At 46.2% G+C, this 16,261-nt stretch overlaps 1 protein-coding gene and 1 long non-coding RNA gene across 5 annotated transcripts; one reads left to right on the forward strand and one right to left on the reverse strand.

Annotated features, from left to right (window-relative positions):
* Nucleotides 1–8,170: 8,170 nt before the first annotated feature.
* Nucleotides 8,171–10,071, forward strand: LOC105863432 (uncharacterized). Its single transcript, XR_001150476.3, has 2 exons — nt 8,171–8,313; nt 9,706–10,071. It is a non-coding gene; the product is annotated as an uncharacterized LOC105863432 (long non-coding RNA).
* Nucleotides 9,979–15,813, reverse strand: STMN1 (stathmin 1). Of its 4 annotated transcripts, none has more exons than XM_012750460.3 (5): nt 15,698–15,813; nt 13,570–13,644; nt 12,907–13,079; nt 10,860–11,051; nt 9,979–10,492 (listed from the first exon to the last, which is right to left on the reverse strand). In XM_012750460.3, exons 2-5 carry the CDS (start codon nt 13,580–13,582, stop codon nt 10,421–10,423), a joined length of 450 nt encoding a protein of 149 aa, XP_012605914.1. In that variant the 5' UTR covers nt 13,583–13,644; nt 15,698–15,813; the 3' UTR covers nt 9,979–10,420. The 4 variants fall into 4 exon arrangements, with proteins under 4 accessions (XP_012605914.1, XP_012605913.1, XP_075851505.1 ...); XM_012750459.3 differs by lacking the exon at nt 15,698–15,813 and adding an exon at nt 15,311–15,347; XM_075995390.1 differs by lacking the exon at nt 15,698–15,813 and adding an exon at nt 14,322–14,342.
* Between the last annotated feature and the right edge of the window lie 448 nt (nt 15,814–16,261).

Here is a 16,261-nt window from a genome sequence, read left to right on the forward strand (position 1 = left end):
AGAAACTGGAACCAACGTCCCAACCCTCTTCCCTGACAGCCAGGAGACCTTCCAATGGGACATCACTGAGGGCAGAGTCTGGGAAAAACAGGAAGGAGGAGGTGAGCACAGGCATGGCCACACTGAGCCCACTGAGTTCAGGCCAGACGGGGACCTGACCATCTGGGAAATGGCACTGACAGAGCAGCCTGCTGGCTCTGCCTAACCTCTGTGAACCTCAGTTTCCTCATCTATAAAGTGGGATAGGAACTGTATTTAGTTCATAAGGTTGTTGTAAGGATTTGATAACACGGATTATGTAAAATGCTTACACAACATGTAACAAATAGAAAGAGCTCAAAAAACCTTAACCATAAAAGAGAAAAAAGAGAGAGACAGGCCAGAGTGAGAAAATACAGAGTGAGGTGACACAGATGCAGATGGCCTGGTCCCCTCGTGGTAGCCCAGTCAGGCGTGCTATGAGTTTGGACCTCTCAGAAAAGAGACAAAAATTTAAGTTATCCAAACTTCAGCATTCCCTCCCCAAAATGGATTTTTGATTCTTCTGGTCCAACCCTTCCATTTTGCAAATGTTCTGAGTCCCAGAAAGGACGAAGGCACCAGGGTCAGTAGCAGAGCCAAGTGCGCAGAGCAGGCCCACCAGGGGGAGGATGCTCAGGGGCTGTGTACCCTGTCCTCCCCAGTCTGGGGCAAGGGTCTGCCTCCCTCTGTCCCCCCAGCTGCAACGATAGGAAATGGCAGGCTGAGAAGACCTGTGGGGCCGGTAGGAGGACCCAGGGCAGAGGGGGGCCAGTGCCCGGGGAGGAGGGGCACTTCACCAAACCTAGCACTGAGTACCCAGCCGTCCTGTGGGTACCCGCGGTTTGCAGATGTGGGTGTGGGTGCCCAGGGTCCCTGTGGAGCCAACAGAGCCAGAACTGGAATCCTGCTGTGTGACTCCAAGAATCTCTGCCTTGCTTCTGACTGGGAATTGAAAGGCCTGTATTTGAGACCATCCCTAACTGACCGTGACCTTGGGTCAGGCCTTTCTCTCTGGCCTCCTCTACATAAGGAGGGTAGATGCCTCCACCACTGAGCGCCCTTCCAGCTGGAGCTGACGTTCTTGGGATTCTGAACGCCTCCCAGGCTGAGTCAGAAGGAAAGCCTGCCGGCTTCTAAACAGAATGCCCCTGTGGTCTCTCATCCACCCTTTGCGGCCCAGGCACAGGGCTCCTGCCTAGGAGAGCTCCTCGAACCTGCCCCAGCCCCAGGCTGTTCGGAGCCTCGCTGGCCTCCAGCCAAGGGTGAAGGTCGCCAGTCCACTTTTCCAGCCCGGGAGCCTGGGCCTCAGCCCACGCCATTCTCAGGGGCCGACTCCACTCTACAGTTTGAGGAAGGGAAGCCAAACAACATAATCAAGCCCCTCAATTCCTCCAAACCTTCGAGGCTTTGGGAAGCCCAAAGGTCAGTATTTAGGCCAGTATTTCTCAAGCTAAATTAAAAAAAAAAAAAAATTTTAATCTGCTGATAACTTACACTTTTCTAAAATTTAAAATATACTGGATAGTGGTAATGGTTACACAGTATTGTGAATGTACTTAATGGCACTACATTATATAGTTAAAAGGGTTAAAGCAGTACATTTATGTTATGTATATTTTACTGCAATAATTTTTTAAATAGAAAAAATGAAATGAAAAGAAGATGCAAAATTCTAGCCTACCTTCATCGTAATAGTATTCAACAGACCTTGTACTATTGTTACAAAGTTTCTAAATGCTTACTTTCGGTTTCTGTACTTATCTCGTTGTAGACCAGTGATAGTCTGTGGACTGGCAGCGGTCCCGGCGGTCCCAGGGCTGGCTGAAGCTGCCGAGAGGAGACTTTCCAGGAGGCACAGCGTTCCTTGACTCCCGGGCACTACTTCTGGATGCCAGGCTGGCCAAGCCCAAGCAGCCCACGCCAGGCTGGTCTGGCCATGGCTGACCCTCCTTCCATACCAGTTTGTCTCCCAGGGCCTTCTTGATGTATAAAATGTTTGATTTCAAAACAAAAATGTAGTTTATTATATTTCAAACAGGAAGAAGCACTACAATTAACCAAAGTGTGTGCCTAAACTATCAAGACCGTTTTGCCATTTTAATGGTAGCTTATTTATGCCAGCCGCGAAGATGCCTGGAGAGTGAGTGGTGATGAAATCCTGAAAGGTGTTTTCCACAGCTCGTTGAGAATTGAATATTTTTCCTTGAGAAAAGTGGTCCAAAGCCTGGAAGAAGTGGTAGTCAGTTGGTGCAAGGTCTGGTGAATACAGCAGATGACAGAGAGTTTCCAAGTCCAGCTTCTGTAGTTGGAGCAGCATTGTTTGTGCAACGTGTGATGGAATTCTTACAAGAGGATTGGCCTGTCTCTACTGACCAATCTCAGATGCTTAATCACAAGCATCCTCATCATTTCTTCCAATTGCTTGCAGTGGACACTTGCTGTAATTGATTGACCAGGTTTCGTGAAGCAGTAAGTGGATAACACTAGCCCTAGACCTCTAAACAGACACCATTAGCTTTTTTGATGAATATTTGATTTTGGACTGTGTTTTGGCACTTCATCTTTATCTAACCATTGTGCTGGACACTGGCAATTGTCAAAAAGTATCCAGTTTTAATCACAGGTAACAATACGGTGTAGAAATTTTTCGCTTTTAAGTTGTGACAGCAAAGAAAGGCAAGCTTCAAGATGATTTTTCTTCTGACACTCATTTAATTCAGGCAGAACCCATCTATCCAGCTTCTTTCCTTTGCCCATTTGTTTTGAATGGTCCAATATTGTTGGAATAGTAATGTCAAACCTTGCTGTTAATTCACACTTAGGTTGAGATGGATTTGTTTCCACTATAGCTTTCAGCTCATCATTATCCACCTTGGTCTCAGGTCACCCATGTGGCTCATTTTCAAGATTAAAACCACCAGAATGGAACTTTTCAAACCATCAGCGTACTATATGTTCTTTAACTACATCCTTCCCAAACACTTGGTTGATATTTCAAGCTGTCTGTGCTGCATTGGTTCCACGATGAAACTCATATTAAAAAATAACACGACTTTCTGACTTATCCATGGTCTCACAAAAATTGATCTAAAAAAAATTTGAAAGAGAATCACAAGCCAAACCATGTGTTTGAAAGAATGAAGATGTACTTTCATAATAAAGAATAAAACAAGAAGTGTCAAAGTGAAATGTTCGAGATACCAACTGTCAAACTTAGTAAGGAAATTGGACATTTCATACTTAATAACCTAATACATTAACAAAGCATCCCTGGTCAGTGGCCAGGAGAATGGTGGTGCCACTGATAGTCACAGAGAGTCACAGGCTGGGGAAGCACAGGGTAGAGGTATGCCTTCTTTGCTTCTAATCCCTACACCAAACGTGGCCCAAGCATCATCTCCTAAAGGAAGTCACCCTGGCCCACATCCGGACTGAGGAGCACCTGTCTGTGCCCCACATAAAGCACAGGTCTCCTGTGTTTGTACTGAATGGTTGACACAGTAAATGAGGAAGTGGGGCCTTCTATGGGGGGAGGGGAGAAAGGGGATGTAATATGCGCCTTGTTCCTGGGTGGTGGCTGGATTTCAGGCCCTGAGTCCCCTAAGCGAGGTGCTCCTGTGCAGGATGCAGTCTGCACGCTGTGATGATTGGTGCTTCAGGCCCATTTCTGCTGGACTGGGGGACTGGAGAGTGGCAACTGTGTTTGGGACATTGCCTCCTGAATAGAGTAGCCTCTGCTAGGCTCAGCAACAGAAAACACTGTAGGCTTTTTAAAAAATCTAGACACCTGGGTTCCAATTTTAGAAATCTTACCTCCAAAGGGCTGATGAGGGTCTTATGTCTCCACATTTTGAAAAAGTGCCACGTGATCCTGATACCCAGCTGGAATAGCTGGGGACTGTGCTTGCAAAGGTACAGCATCTCTGGAAGGAGACACAAGGGAGGACAGCCAGGGACCAGGGGGAGGGAGATTCGCTTTTTATTACATGTCCTTTTGCACTCATTGGACTTGACCTAAAAAACAGGCTGACAGAGGGACAGTTGCTGTCAGGGGCTGTGTCAGGGACTGCAAACACTAGGCCCCTAGCGGGGCAGGTCCCCGTTAAGGACAGAGGGGAGGCACGGAGAGGAATGGAGGGCTGTAGAGCACAAGTCCGGCCTCAAGGGGGCAGCAGCTGCCCGGAGCTTGCTGATGGCGTCTGGGTGGGACTGTGAGCCCAGGGTGCCAGATCTTGCGGTTTTCAAGATAAGCCTGAAATTAGATTTTCACGTGGAATTGTCAACAAATTCAACAATTTAAAACACAGCATGGGCTGAACACGTCTGCGGACCCATGTTGGCTGAAGCGCCCAGTTTGTGCGTTCAGATCTGGGAGGATTTCATCAAGGATTAGGCACCTCGGAGGTTACAAAGGTAGGGCAGAACCATCATTTGCTTCTAGAAAATTGGGGTGATGGGGTTCGCACAGGATGAGGACAAAGCAGGTGCCCCAAGATGGACTGCAAGAGTCACCTACCGATTCATAATTAATTAATTCAGCACATAGTCCCCTCCCACCATGAGCCGGGCTCGGGGCTGGAGATCCAGTGGCAGGAAGAGTCCCTGCTCTTGGGGACTCTATGTTCCAGCTGGAGAGACATACTTGAAAAATAATTGCATAATAATAATAAATATAATGACTTATATTTGTAACACATGAGGAGCTGCAGTATAGCCCGGGGGTTAAAAGTTTGGGTTTGATTCCTGACTCCACCACTTGCTAATGTCACTTTGGGCAAATCTCCTAATCTATTCTTAGTTGTCTCCTTCCTCACCTGTGAAATAAGCAACCTTATAGGCTTGTTCTGGGGATTCACTAGGATAATTATTTTTTTTTTTTTTTTTTTTTTTTTGAGACAGAGTCTCGCTTTGTTGCCCAGGCTAGAGTGAGTGCCGTGGCGTCAGCCTAGCTCACAGCAACCTCAAACTCCTGGGCTCCAGCGATCCTTCTGCCTCAGCCTCCCGAGTAGCTGGGACTACAGGCATGCGCCACCATGCCCGGCCAATTTTTTACATATATATATCAGTTGGCCAATTAATTTCTTTCTATTTATAGTAGAGACGGGGTCTCGCTCTTGCTCAGGCTGGTTTTGAACTCCTGACCTTGAGCAATCCGCCCGCCTCGGCCTCCCAAGAGCTAGGATTACAGGCGTGAGCCACCGCGCCCGGCCTAGGATAATTATTAGTTGCTGCTATTAGGAGAGAGCAGATAAGAGGGGAACCTATACTTAGCATGAGCCTCCACCAAACCCCCCATCCCAATGAATATTGGGGCTTTTTGCCAGGGAGGCGAGGCAGGAGGCCACAGGGGTTGGAAGCCCCAGGTCTAGAAGCTGCCTGCACCAGCAGCAGCTCAGTGCCCCCTCTCACTCACCATTCTGCTGAAATGGCTGTGATGGGACACCTGGCTCATTTCTTGCCTGTTTCTTCTTTCCTTGGATCCAATTTCAGCAGCCCACTTGTCTAGTAGGATTTGGTGCCCAAGGACAGGGTATTGCTCTTGGCCATGCTGGGAGAAGGCTAGGCCTTTCCAGCTATGAGCCAGAGTCCCTCCACTGAGGCTGCTGCATTTTGGGTTCATCAAATCCTACAACTAAGTTTTAGAAATCTAGATGCGTGTAGAAAACAAGTCAGAAAACCTTTCCTATGCCCCTAAGTGCAGAATATGCTGGCAGAGGCCTCAGGCACCTGGATACTTTGGACCTTCTGTTTCACCTGAGAAATGGAGGAGGCAAGAGTGAAGAGACTTGGCTCACCAGCAATGTGTCTGGGGCCTGGGAGTTCAGCTAAGTTGGGGAATACTCCATGTTTACTACATGGTTCCTGATCTTGCGGGGTCTGCACTCTAACCAGGTGGAGGATCACAGTCTTGGATTTGGAAAGGAACTTCCAGGGCACCCAATCCAACTCCCATCCAAAGAGGTGCCTCTATAAGAAGCCTGGCCCTCATGTTCTGTATTTCTAAATGATTCACATTTAATGGTGATTCAAACTGGATTAGCAGTAAGGTAGCCAAACTGTCATTTGGGTGCACAGATTTACCTGAAGAGCTACAACACTGCTGGAAACCAGAACTCTTTTAGAGTGTGTGGGAACACCTTTATAAAATACTGGTAGGTGGGGGATGAGAGCTCTCTCTCAGGCATGTCTGAATAACAAGATGGTCACAATTGCCTTTTTAAGGTGGCGGCACTGGCTGAATTTAGGGCTTTCACTTGGGGGCTGAGTCAGTGTGCTGGTCTGGGGCAGAAGGGAATTGTTCAGGGAAACAGAGGGACACAGCTGCCAGAGCAGTTCCTTTCCTGTGCAGGAACTGGAGTAAGACTGCCTGGGTTGGACTCCCTTACTAGCTCATTGGGACCTTGGGTGAGTTACATAACTGTCCTCAGCCGTTCTCTGGACGGTGGAGATGATGTGCGCAGCAACGCCTGGATGTAAGTGCTCAATCAACAGTGGCACCACTGCTTTCCGAGCCAACGGTGGCGTCGTTTATTTCTCCTCCTCCTGTTTCCCATGTTCAGCAGCACATGCCCCAGTTCCCCAGCGCAGTGTCAGCCATGTGGATTGCTCCAGGGCCCCCAAGGGCTCTACCGCCTCACCCCTGTGCTGCTCCAACACCCCCCACTGTGGTCTCCAGTCAACTCATACCACCTTCATTTTTTCTTCCTTTAGGTGACTGTTTACTGACTCCTGCCATCCCTATGCTAGAAAGCCTTCAAAGGGCCTCTACCACTTAGGATAAATGAAGGGGCAGGGGACCTTCCTGGAGAGCCTGCCACAGGCCATTAACCATGGCAGGTTCTCTGTGCATGTCACAAACACAGGCTAAGTGTTTAATAAGTGCTTTAGTCGGGGGTTTGATTTGGGTCCATCTGACTTCTAATGACTAGCTCAAGTACTTTCTCCTCCACTAAACTTCCCAGATCATGAAAGTCCTCGGTGGTTACTCCTTTCACCAAAGCATTAGGAACATACCTGGTTAGTACAAGCACATGGTCCACAATGTCATTCGCAGCTAAGTGTTCCACAACTCTCCTCCCTCTTCATGTGTAAGAACATGATATGCTGGACCTTCACTTCATCTTCTTTTCATCCCTAGCACTTAGCCCAACGTGAAGCACACTGTGCCTGTTAAATGTTGTGTAAGAGCCTCCCTCATATCCTTCAAACTTTTATTTTATTTTTTTGGAGACAGGCTTTTACCTCCTGGGCTAAAGCGAAAACTCCTACCTCAGCCTAGTAGCTGGGACTACAGGCATGTGCCACCATGCGCAGCTAATTTCTCTATTTTTTTGTAAAGACAGGGTCTTGCTCTTGCTCAGGCTGGTCTCAAATTCCTGGCCTCAAGTGACCCTTTCACCTTGGCCTCCCAAAATGCTAGGATTACAGGTGTGAGCCACTGACCTGGCCTCTTTTTTTGTGTGTGTGAGATAAGGTTTCAGTCTGTTGCTCAGGCTAGAGTACAGTGTCATCATCATAATCAAACATCTTTTCTACTGTGGTCAATCATTAAGTCCAAGTATAAAAACCTAAAGAAGGGGGCCGGGTGTGGTGGCTCACACCTGTAATCCTAGCACTCTGGGAGACTGAGGCGGGTGGATCGCTCAAGGTCGGGAGTTCAAAACCAGCCTGAGCAAGATGAGATCCCATCTCTACTAAAAAAATAGAAAGGAATTAATTGGCCAACTAAAAACATATAGAAAAAAATTAGCCGGGCATGGTGACGCATGCCTGTAGTCCCAGCTACTCGGGAGACTGAGGCAGAAGGATTGCTTGAACCCAAGAGTTTGAGGTTGCTGTGAGCTAGGCTGACACCACAGTACTCTAGTCTCACAGTGAGACTATCTCAAAAACAAACAAACAAAAAAACCTCAAGAAGGGACAAGCCTCATTTTGCACTCAACACAAAAGGAATGGAATCTGCTCTTTGGTGATAGTTTCCAGGCTGCAAACAAATTAACCAAGGCAGAAGTGCTGCCAGGAGAGGCTGGCCCGGCTGGGATAGATGCAGTTCCTGAGGATGGGACAGAGAACTCTCAGGCCAGGGAAAGTGCGGTGACAGACACTCCTTAGAAGCTCGTGGATACCCACTACTCCTCCACCCCTCCAAGTCAGAAGCAAAGAATTTTGGAGTGGAAGTTACTCAAACTGACCTAGCCTAATCTTCTCGTTTTATTCAGGAGAAAATGGGCACACCCAGGACTAAATCCTTCTCCAAAGGTCAGAGGTGAAATAGGACTTCTGATTTTGTGGGTAAGATGCATCCTGTTCAGTTTCCTGTGACTTATTACTGTCATGAGGTGGGGAGGTCAGGATTGCCTTCATATAAACTCAGGGCCACCATAGATCGCTTATAACTAACACGGGACCCTCTTTCAGGCCTATCTTGACCCTTTTCTTGCTTTCTCCTGAGGTCTGTTCCCTTTTCTGTAAGTCCTACATGAACAAATGAAAGCTTACTGCCATCTGTAGGACACCTAAATCATTGCCTCACCCTGTCCTCTTTTAGATACTGCTCAGCAGCTATTGTATTATGGCCATAACTCTTCAAATCAAGCTTTTGTCCAGAATTCCTCTGATTATCTCAGTGTAAATTTAAAGGTCAATTCAAGGCTAGGCGTGGTAGCTCATGCCTGTAATCCTAGCACTCTAGGAGGCTGAGGCAGGAGGATCACTGGAGCTCAGGAGTTCAAAACCACCCTGAGCGAGATCCCGTCTCTACTAAAAATAGAAATTAGCTGAACAACTAAAAATATATATAGAAAAAATTAGCCGGGCATGGTGGTTCATGCCTGTAGTCTCAGCTACTTGGGAGTCTGAGGCTGCTGTGAGCTAGGCTGACGCCACGCAGGGCACTAGCCCGGGCAACAGAGTGAGACTCTGTCTCAAAAAAAAAAAAAAAAGTCAATTCAAGGCACATAAAAGCTGCATAATCACTTCCAACTCAAGAGTATAATAAACTTAGAGTACTCATGAGTCTGTGGTTGAAAATAGTAATCATTTATATATAGTGCTAAATACATACTGGTCTAAGTGTGCACTCTCTATACACACACAAACCCACTTAATCCTAACAGCATCAGAGGTAAGTTTAGTAGGCTATTATTATTCTCATAAATTTAGCAAAACCCAAATCAAGATAAAGCCAAAGCTGCAGAGGCACATGCATTAGCAACATGTGGATCCACTGCAGTATTAGCAATCATCTTTTGCTGTAAGTGCTTGGCTTCTAAGAGCTTTTATACAGATGTCTGGGAAGCAAAAAAAAATCATATGTAATTAAGGTTATTTCCCAAATAGCATAGGAAAGCTGCCAAAGGCTTTCCCTGAATTGAGAGGAAATGTACTGATAATGGTGAGTATTATAGTCTCTGGATACAAGATGAAGTAGCTGCCAGCGTTAACCATCCAAGTCAAATGCTACTCCAGCAAATAATTAAAGTTCCCTTTAATCATGTCACAGGAGTTGCTACAGCAGCACAGAAAGTTCTATTAATACTCTGATTCTTGAGTCATAGCTTTGATGGCAGGAAAGCATTAGGACATACCCCTACCTGTAATCACCAAATATAACCAACTAAGACCTTGAGATTCCCTCTATTCTCTAGAAACTCCATTTGTGCCTTTATTTTGCCTTTTTAACAGGGAAACAGAACAAAAAAATGCTTGTTTGCAAATAAACATCTGAAAGAGTATAGTAACAGCTGATCTGGGCCGAGGCATCAAAACAAAGCAATGATTGTGGAAGAAGACAATGCAAACAACTCAGGAGCAAGAAACTAGAGGGCAGAGAACTTGCAGTAATGTGTATGCTGGGTATTTCCACCAGTCCAAAGGGCTCATCTGGAACACACACAAACTAGGCAGGTGTCTATAGCTTGATATTTGTTACCTGAATAGAAAGAAGTCACTGCCACCAACAGCACTGTGCAGTTTTATTAACCATTCAAGTCCAGTAGCATCTGGTAAGACTGGGACAGAATTGGGATTGAAAAGTGAACAAATATTCAGCATCTAACAGTTCAAAAGAAGCCACTACATACTCTTTTCACAAATATGTTTTCACAGAGCCAATACAGTACTAGCCATTAACCCAGTACATCAAGTGTACTGAAGTAGAAAAGATGCAACAAGAAAAATAGCTACATTAGAAAGACCAACACTTTAGAAAAAGAGTAAAACACTTTCAGTTTCTCCCCTTTAGCCCCTAAAACAACGTCTTACAGCCTGGATCTACCTATACAGTCCTACATCAGCTTCTAGAATATTTGTCAGGAGGGAAAAAATAAAATGACACTGGCCAGTACAGTCTTTGGATATTTAGGAAGGGGATGGGGAGAAAGTCAGTTCTCAGAACAAATTAGTCAGCTTCAGTCTCATCAGCAGGATCTTTGGATTCTTTGTTCTTCCGCACTTCTTCAATGTGCTTATCCTGCAAAACAATCGTAAGTATCATCAGTCAAATAAAAAAGCCTATCAAGTCATGCTCCCCCACCCCAAAGAGACCCAGTAAAACCTTGGTACATATATTACCAGCCCATGGGAATTACAAAATTAGAGTTCTGTGACATCATCTTCAAACCTCCTGGGTCACTTGTGGAACCTAATGACCAACCTGCCTATTGATCTTCCAAGAAATGCACGTAATTTTGCTGGATATTACTGAATATTCCATCATAAAATAAAACACCTCTCATTTAACATGTTAAGTCCCTAAACCAAAGGCACATAGTTCAAAGCTAATTCATTGGTGAATCAAACCACAAGCTCTTAACCCCTTTACAAAGCAAGAAACCAACCTTCTCCCGCAAACGCTCCAGTTTGGCAGCCATCTGTGCCTCTCGGTTCTCTTTGTTAGCTTCCATTTTGTGGGTCAGTTTTTCTTCCGCCATTTTACTGAAGTTGTTGTTCTCTTCTATTGCTTTCTGAAGCACTTCTTTCTCGTGCTCTCGTTTCTCAGCAAGCTGCTTCAAGACCTCAGCTTCATGAGACTAGAAAAAATTTAACAGACTAGGCTCTCTGGAATATATTTAGTATTAGTTACAATTACAAAAGATATTATTATTGGGGGGATTGAAAAGAGGCAGAAAATAAGGTCCCTTTAAGTAATATGGATATTAGGACCTGGATTATCCCTATCATAAAATACCATGAAATCATATTCTTTTTCTAGTATTTGTATTTACTTTGGAAAACTGCCTATATATGTTCAGAGATCTCTTGCCCAATTATTCCTTAAGGAAATCTTTATAAGATTTTCTGTTTAATGGTGTCCAGATGACTTTAGTAATATGCACTTGAGAATGGTACTGTATTATAAACTGGCTCACTGTAAAAGACTGTAACCATAACTGATTAAAAAAAAATCAATAATAGAAAATTTAACATTAAGCTTTCAGATTACCATTTAAGTCAGAAGGATTTGTTTCAAGGAAAGGCTTGTTAGCTTTTCTCTGTGGAAACTGCATTAAATTCCAGACCATACCTTGGTGTGCCTCCTTCAGCAGACTCAGGATAGCTTGTTATCAGACAGATTCAGAGGTGTTTGGAAGCATCGACTTACAGTGTTAACTACAGAGCATCTGTCACTGGTTCTATTAATTCTCTTTTGCAAAATCCTAGTCATGCTAGGAGTTTCACCATGTTTAGTCAGTTATTATGTAAAGTAGTGGCTAATGACTTTAAGGTCAGGGTTGATTCCTAAAAAACTTTCCCCTGTCCAACCTTAAACTACATGGAAGCACAGATAGAAGACGTTGCACCAGTGTAACTACCACTGCTCTTCCTGGGGAAAAGATTCGCAGTGCTGATGTTGGGTCACTGCACGTACACACAGCATGTGTCACTGGAAAGTGCATGATTCACGCTATAGCAGTTTAAAAAGGGGCCTGTGTGTATATGCTAGACTTCAAATCACACTAGCTGTGCTGGTCTGGGGCAGGTTACTATCTCACCTTTTTGTGCCTTATTTGCCCCAACTTTAAAATCAAACCCACTGGGGGGGGGGAGGTAAGGGCATTTATTGAAACCTTAAAGTTTGTACCCCCATAATATGCCGGAAAAAAAAAAATCAAAATCAAACCCACCACCCCAATCAGGGTTGGTGGGAAACAGGACTAAATGAGAATGTATGTAAAGTTCTTAATGAGTAGAATAATGTTGAATGGAAGGAAATACACTAAAATGTTAGCAATGGCTATTTCTGGAAGGTGGGAAAATGAATACTTTTGATTTCTATTTACATATTTGTTTTCCAATTTTTCTACAACAAGCATAGTATTTGTTGATTCTTCTGATTAGTTTTAAAGATAGCTACTTTGTAATAGAATTGCTTAGATAAGAGAAAAGCTACACAATACCAATTGAGCAACACAACCACATTACTAGCAATTTAGAATGCTTTTATTGTACAGCTCTCAAAAATAACAAGTGATAAAGAATCACCTGCCAACAAATATTCTATTTTTCAAAGAGGAAGCAAGAGAAGCATAAGCTTTGGTTTAAAACAGACCTGGGCTTGAATTCTGGTTCCTACACTTACTAGTTGTATGACTTCAAGAAAATAACATTCCTGAAACTGTTTTCTAATTTCTGTTATCTGAGACAACACCCACCATGTAGGGTCACTATATTAAAGGAGAAAAATATAAGCAAAAGAGGTGGCACATTAATAGGAGTCCAATACATGACAGCTGGTATTTTTGTCCAGCCATTGGCATGTATAATTTTCACATAGCTATAATCATGGTGTAGCTACAATTCTGTTTTCTTCCTGTTATGAAAATAAAATTCATTTGCCCTATTATACCAATAAATACCCTGTTTTCCGTGAATTGTGATGATTACCTTGCGTCTTTCTTCTGCAGCTTCTAATTTCTTCTGAATTTCCTCCAGGGAAAGATCCTTCTTCTTTGGAGGGGAAAGGGGGAATTCTGGGACAGATTCTTTTGACCGAGGGCTGAGAATCAGCTCAAAAGCCTGGCCTGAGGCACGCTTCTCCAATTCTTTCACCTGGATATCTGAAGTTGGTCATATTTATGATAATTCAGAAAACCAAGGTTCTCCTGTTCTAATAAACTATGCTACAACTTTCTAGAAACCAAATAAATGTAATGAATCAAACTAGGGCTGATGAAAACGCATTTGCAGGCAAGAGATAACTATGTAAATACCATCTCTCAGAAAACCAAAGCTCAACATTTTTGGATTAATAAACACTACTCTGAGACATCAGTACCTGACCATCCCTTTCATAAACAAAAGAAAGACGTGTGCAAACTCCACAGTTTTGTTTCGGAGTAAGCTTAATTGTCTAATAATGAAACAATTATGAGCTCTCAGTACATACATGCAATAATCCTTTTTTCTTCTTAACTATTCTATTCATAAAACAGCTTTTTGATAATACCGAAACACAAGTGCCAAATTAAAGGCATATGACCTGAGTCATCTCCTAATCTAACATCATAACCCCATCACAATTTCAGCTTTTCCAAATAGATTACCTACCAGAAGAAGCCATGGTGAATAGAAGACAAGAGACTGGCAGTGTATTCTACACAATCCACTGTGGTAAGGAAAGCCCTGAAAACGATTTTCAAAAGCATGCAATCAATTTCTTGGCATTTCTATATGTCGCCAACACAAAGAGATCTCAAATCACACCCATATAAATCAACGTCAGAAAAATCACTACGTGGAATTAAATAAGACATCATTAACCAGAAAAAAAATTATCAATATCTACAAAATACCAAAACATGTTGGGAAATTCAAACTGTAATATAACATTGGTTGCAGAAAATCAAGTTAACTGAGATTGCCCATTCAAAAATCTCACTGATTTTTAAAATTAGATGAAGTTACAAGGATGAAAGATTTTTTTTTTCCATTCATAAATCAAATTTCCCCCCCACACTGTGAAAAGATACTCCAAATTCAACTCAACAGTGTAGACCGGAGCCATCTTAATGCTGCTTACAATTCATTGTGCAAATGAAATACCCACCCTTGCTTTGTCTGTTTCTGCTATGGAAGAAAACAGAACGCCCAAACTAATATTAGCCAATAATGCAGAACGCCTATTGTTCCTGGGGTTTAAGCTGTTTGCCAACACCGAGCAAAATTAAGTTTCATGAACCTCTAGGGGTTTTTTTTCTCCCCAACCCTTTCCCCTCTAGGTTTTAAGTTATATTTGCTGCCGTTATATGCTAAAAAATGCTATATCTTTTGATTTTTTTAAGATCATGATTCTTGCAGACCTTAGGTTAGTACCAAAAACGCAGGACTACAGGTTCCCAAGAGCTAGAAATTAAAATCAGAGGCTATGAAAACGTCTACCCCGAGCAGAGCATTAGATTCAGCAGCCAACCAAGGATGGGCGTGGCCCTGGCCCAGGCGAGGAAAAGCGGACAGGACGCCCCCGGCCAATCAGAGCCCGCCCTGCTCTCCGGCCCCTGGCCCCGCCCCCTTGCTCCCCGCGTCTTTTCGAATCTCCCCGAACTCTCCACCTCGCCGAGCCCGCGCGCGTGGGAAGGGGAGGGATGGGCGGGGCTAACGGTCCTATCCGGGTAACTCCGCCCCTCCTGGGCTCGCCCAGCGCGGACGCCCCCCCCAACTCCCGCCAAAAACACCTCGAGGCCGCCACCACCCCCGCCGCAGCTCAGCGGGTGGAGCAGGCTCCAGTAACGAGCCGCCCGGTAGCCCCGCAGTCGGCTCGCCACCTCTTCCCATCGTCCCCGTCCCCAACCTGTCGCCACTCGAGCCGTCCGCAACCCCACTGCAAAGACAGGACAGTAGTCGAGGGAAGCTGGGGGACCCACCCCTCAGTCACAGGCTACAGCAATCGCGGGGAGGGGGCGCGGCCCTGGCAATCCAGTCTGGCCCTAAGGCTGCCAGTCCCCGGGGGCGCCGCCCCACCCCTTCAGACAATGGGGACCACAGCGGAGCCTGCAGGGGAGGGGCGGCACCCCTATTGTCTCCTCAACGGCACCCCGTGGCTAAGGCCTCCAGCTCGCTCAGACCCCTCCCCACCACAGCCGCGCCTCCAGGGAGAGGGGAGGACAAAGCCAAGGCTCCGCCCGAGCCACACACAAAGCGGAGAGCCCCCCGCCCACCTGACCCTCAGGGGCCCGCGGCCCCGCCCGCCGCCCTCCAGCAGGGGGTCGCTGCCACAGTCCGGCCCCTCCCGCCGGCCGTGTCCCTCTAGCCCTCAGCCGGCCGCAGCCTCTAAAGAAAACCCCGCACCCACCTGCCTGGTCCGAGCCGCCTGACCACACTCTGAGCACCAACAGACCCGACCGCGCACAAAAGCGCCAAACAGCGGCACGTGACCCCAGCGCGGGGCTCCGCATTGGCCGAGAGCGGCGGCACGTGCCGCCCCTCCCCCACAGCCCGCATGGTGCCCCGCCCCTCGGGACCCCGGAGCACTTCGGGAAGTGTAGTCCGAGCCGGTGGAGCAGGGGGACAATGCGGGGTCTTGGGGCGCTTGGCAGTATCCCCAGGTGTGAGCTGGGGGCCGAGGCGGCGGTGTGGCCGCGGAAGAGAGCGTTGTGGTGGATCCCAGACTGTGACTGAACTAGCTCTCTCATCTCTAGAAAAAGGGCTGGGCGTAGCCGGGTGGGGGGTCCTTCCCTACCTTTCAGACTTTGGCCGCCTGGACTCCGCCTCCGTAGAGCCACGTGCCCCGCCTTGCCCCAAGGCAGCACTCGGACTGAGCTGTGTCCCTTTACTGCCTCCCCCGGTATGCTTGTCTGAGACGCGCGAGCACCTGTGACAGGATAATGCCACTCCACGCCCCTGCATGGATGGTCCCTGCCCCTGGCACCCTAATCTGGACACCGCATGTCTCCTGTATTGTGACATCATAATTACTAATCCACTCAGCCCTAACGGGTCACGGGCGTGGCCCTTTCCTCACAGTGAGCGTTCTCGCTCCCATCCTCAGGTTTCCTAGCGGGTGACCAAGGACCTGTGAGGGACAGCGGGAGGCTCTGGAATTTGATCTCCTTTGGTCTAACAAAGCCACTGGGCTTAAATGCAACTCCATCTGTTCTGCCGAGCCTTTAGCGGATGACAGGGAAGGAAGAGCTATAGCAGTTCTAGACTACACTAACAGCAGTTAAGTGCTGCTTTTGTTCTTGGAGCACGTGCTCCCCAGAGCAGCATTGGGCTCTTTTTAAAAATCAAAACAAAAGGAGCC

The sequence above is a fragment of the Microcebus murinus genome, chromosome 2, assembly GCF_040939455.1.
Source record: "Microcebus murinus isolate Inina chromosome 2, M.murinus_Inina_mat1.0, whole genome shotgun sequence".
NCBI lineage: Eukaryota > Metazoa > Chordata > Mammalia > Primates > Cheirogaleidae > Microcebus > Microcebus murinus.

Bases quoted from the DNA above. Each gene is read 5' to 3' on its own strand.
- STMN1 (XM_012750460.3), bottom strand. The intron at 11,052-12,906 runs GTAATCATCACA...AATTTTTTCTAG, and splicing joins CTGCAGAAGAAAGACGCAAG to TCTCATGAAGCTGAGGTCTT. The intron at 10,493-10,859 runs GTTGGTTTCTTG...ATTGTTTTGCAG, and splicing joins TGGAGCGTTTGCGGGAGAAG to GATAAGCACATTGAAGAAGT.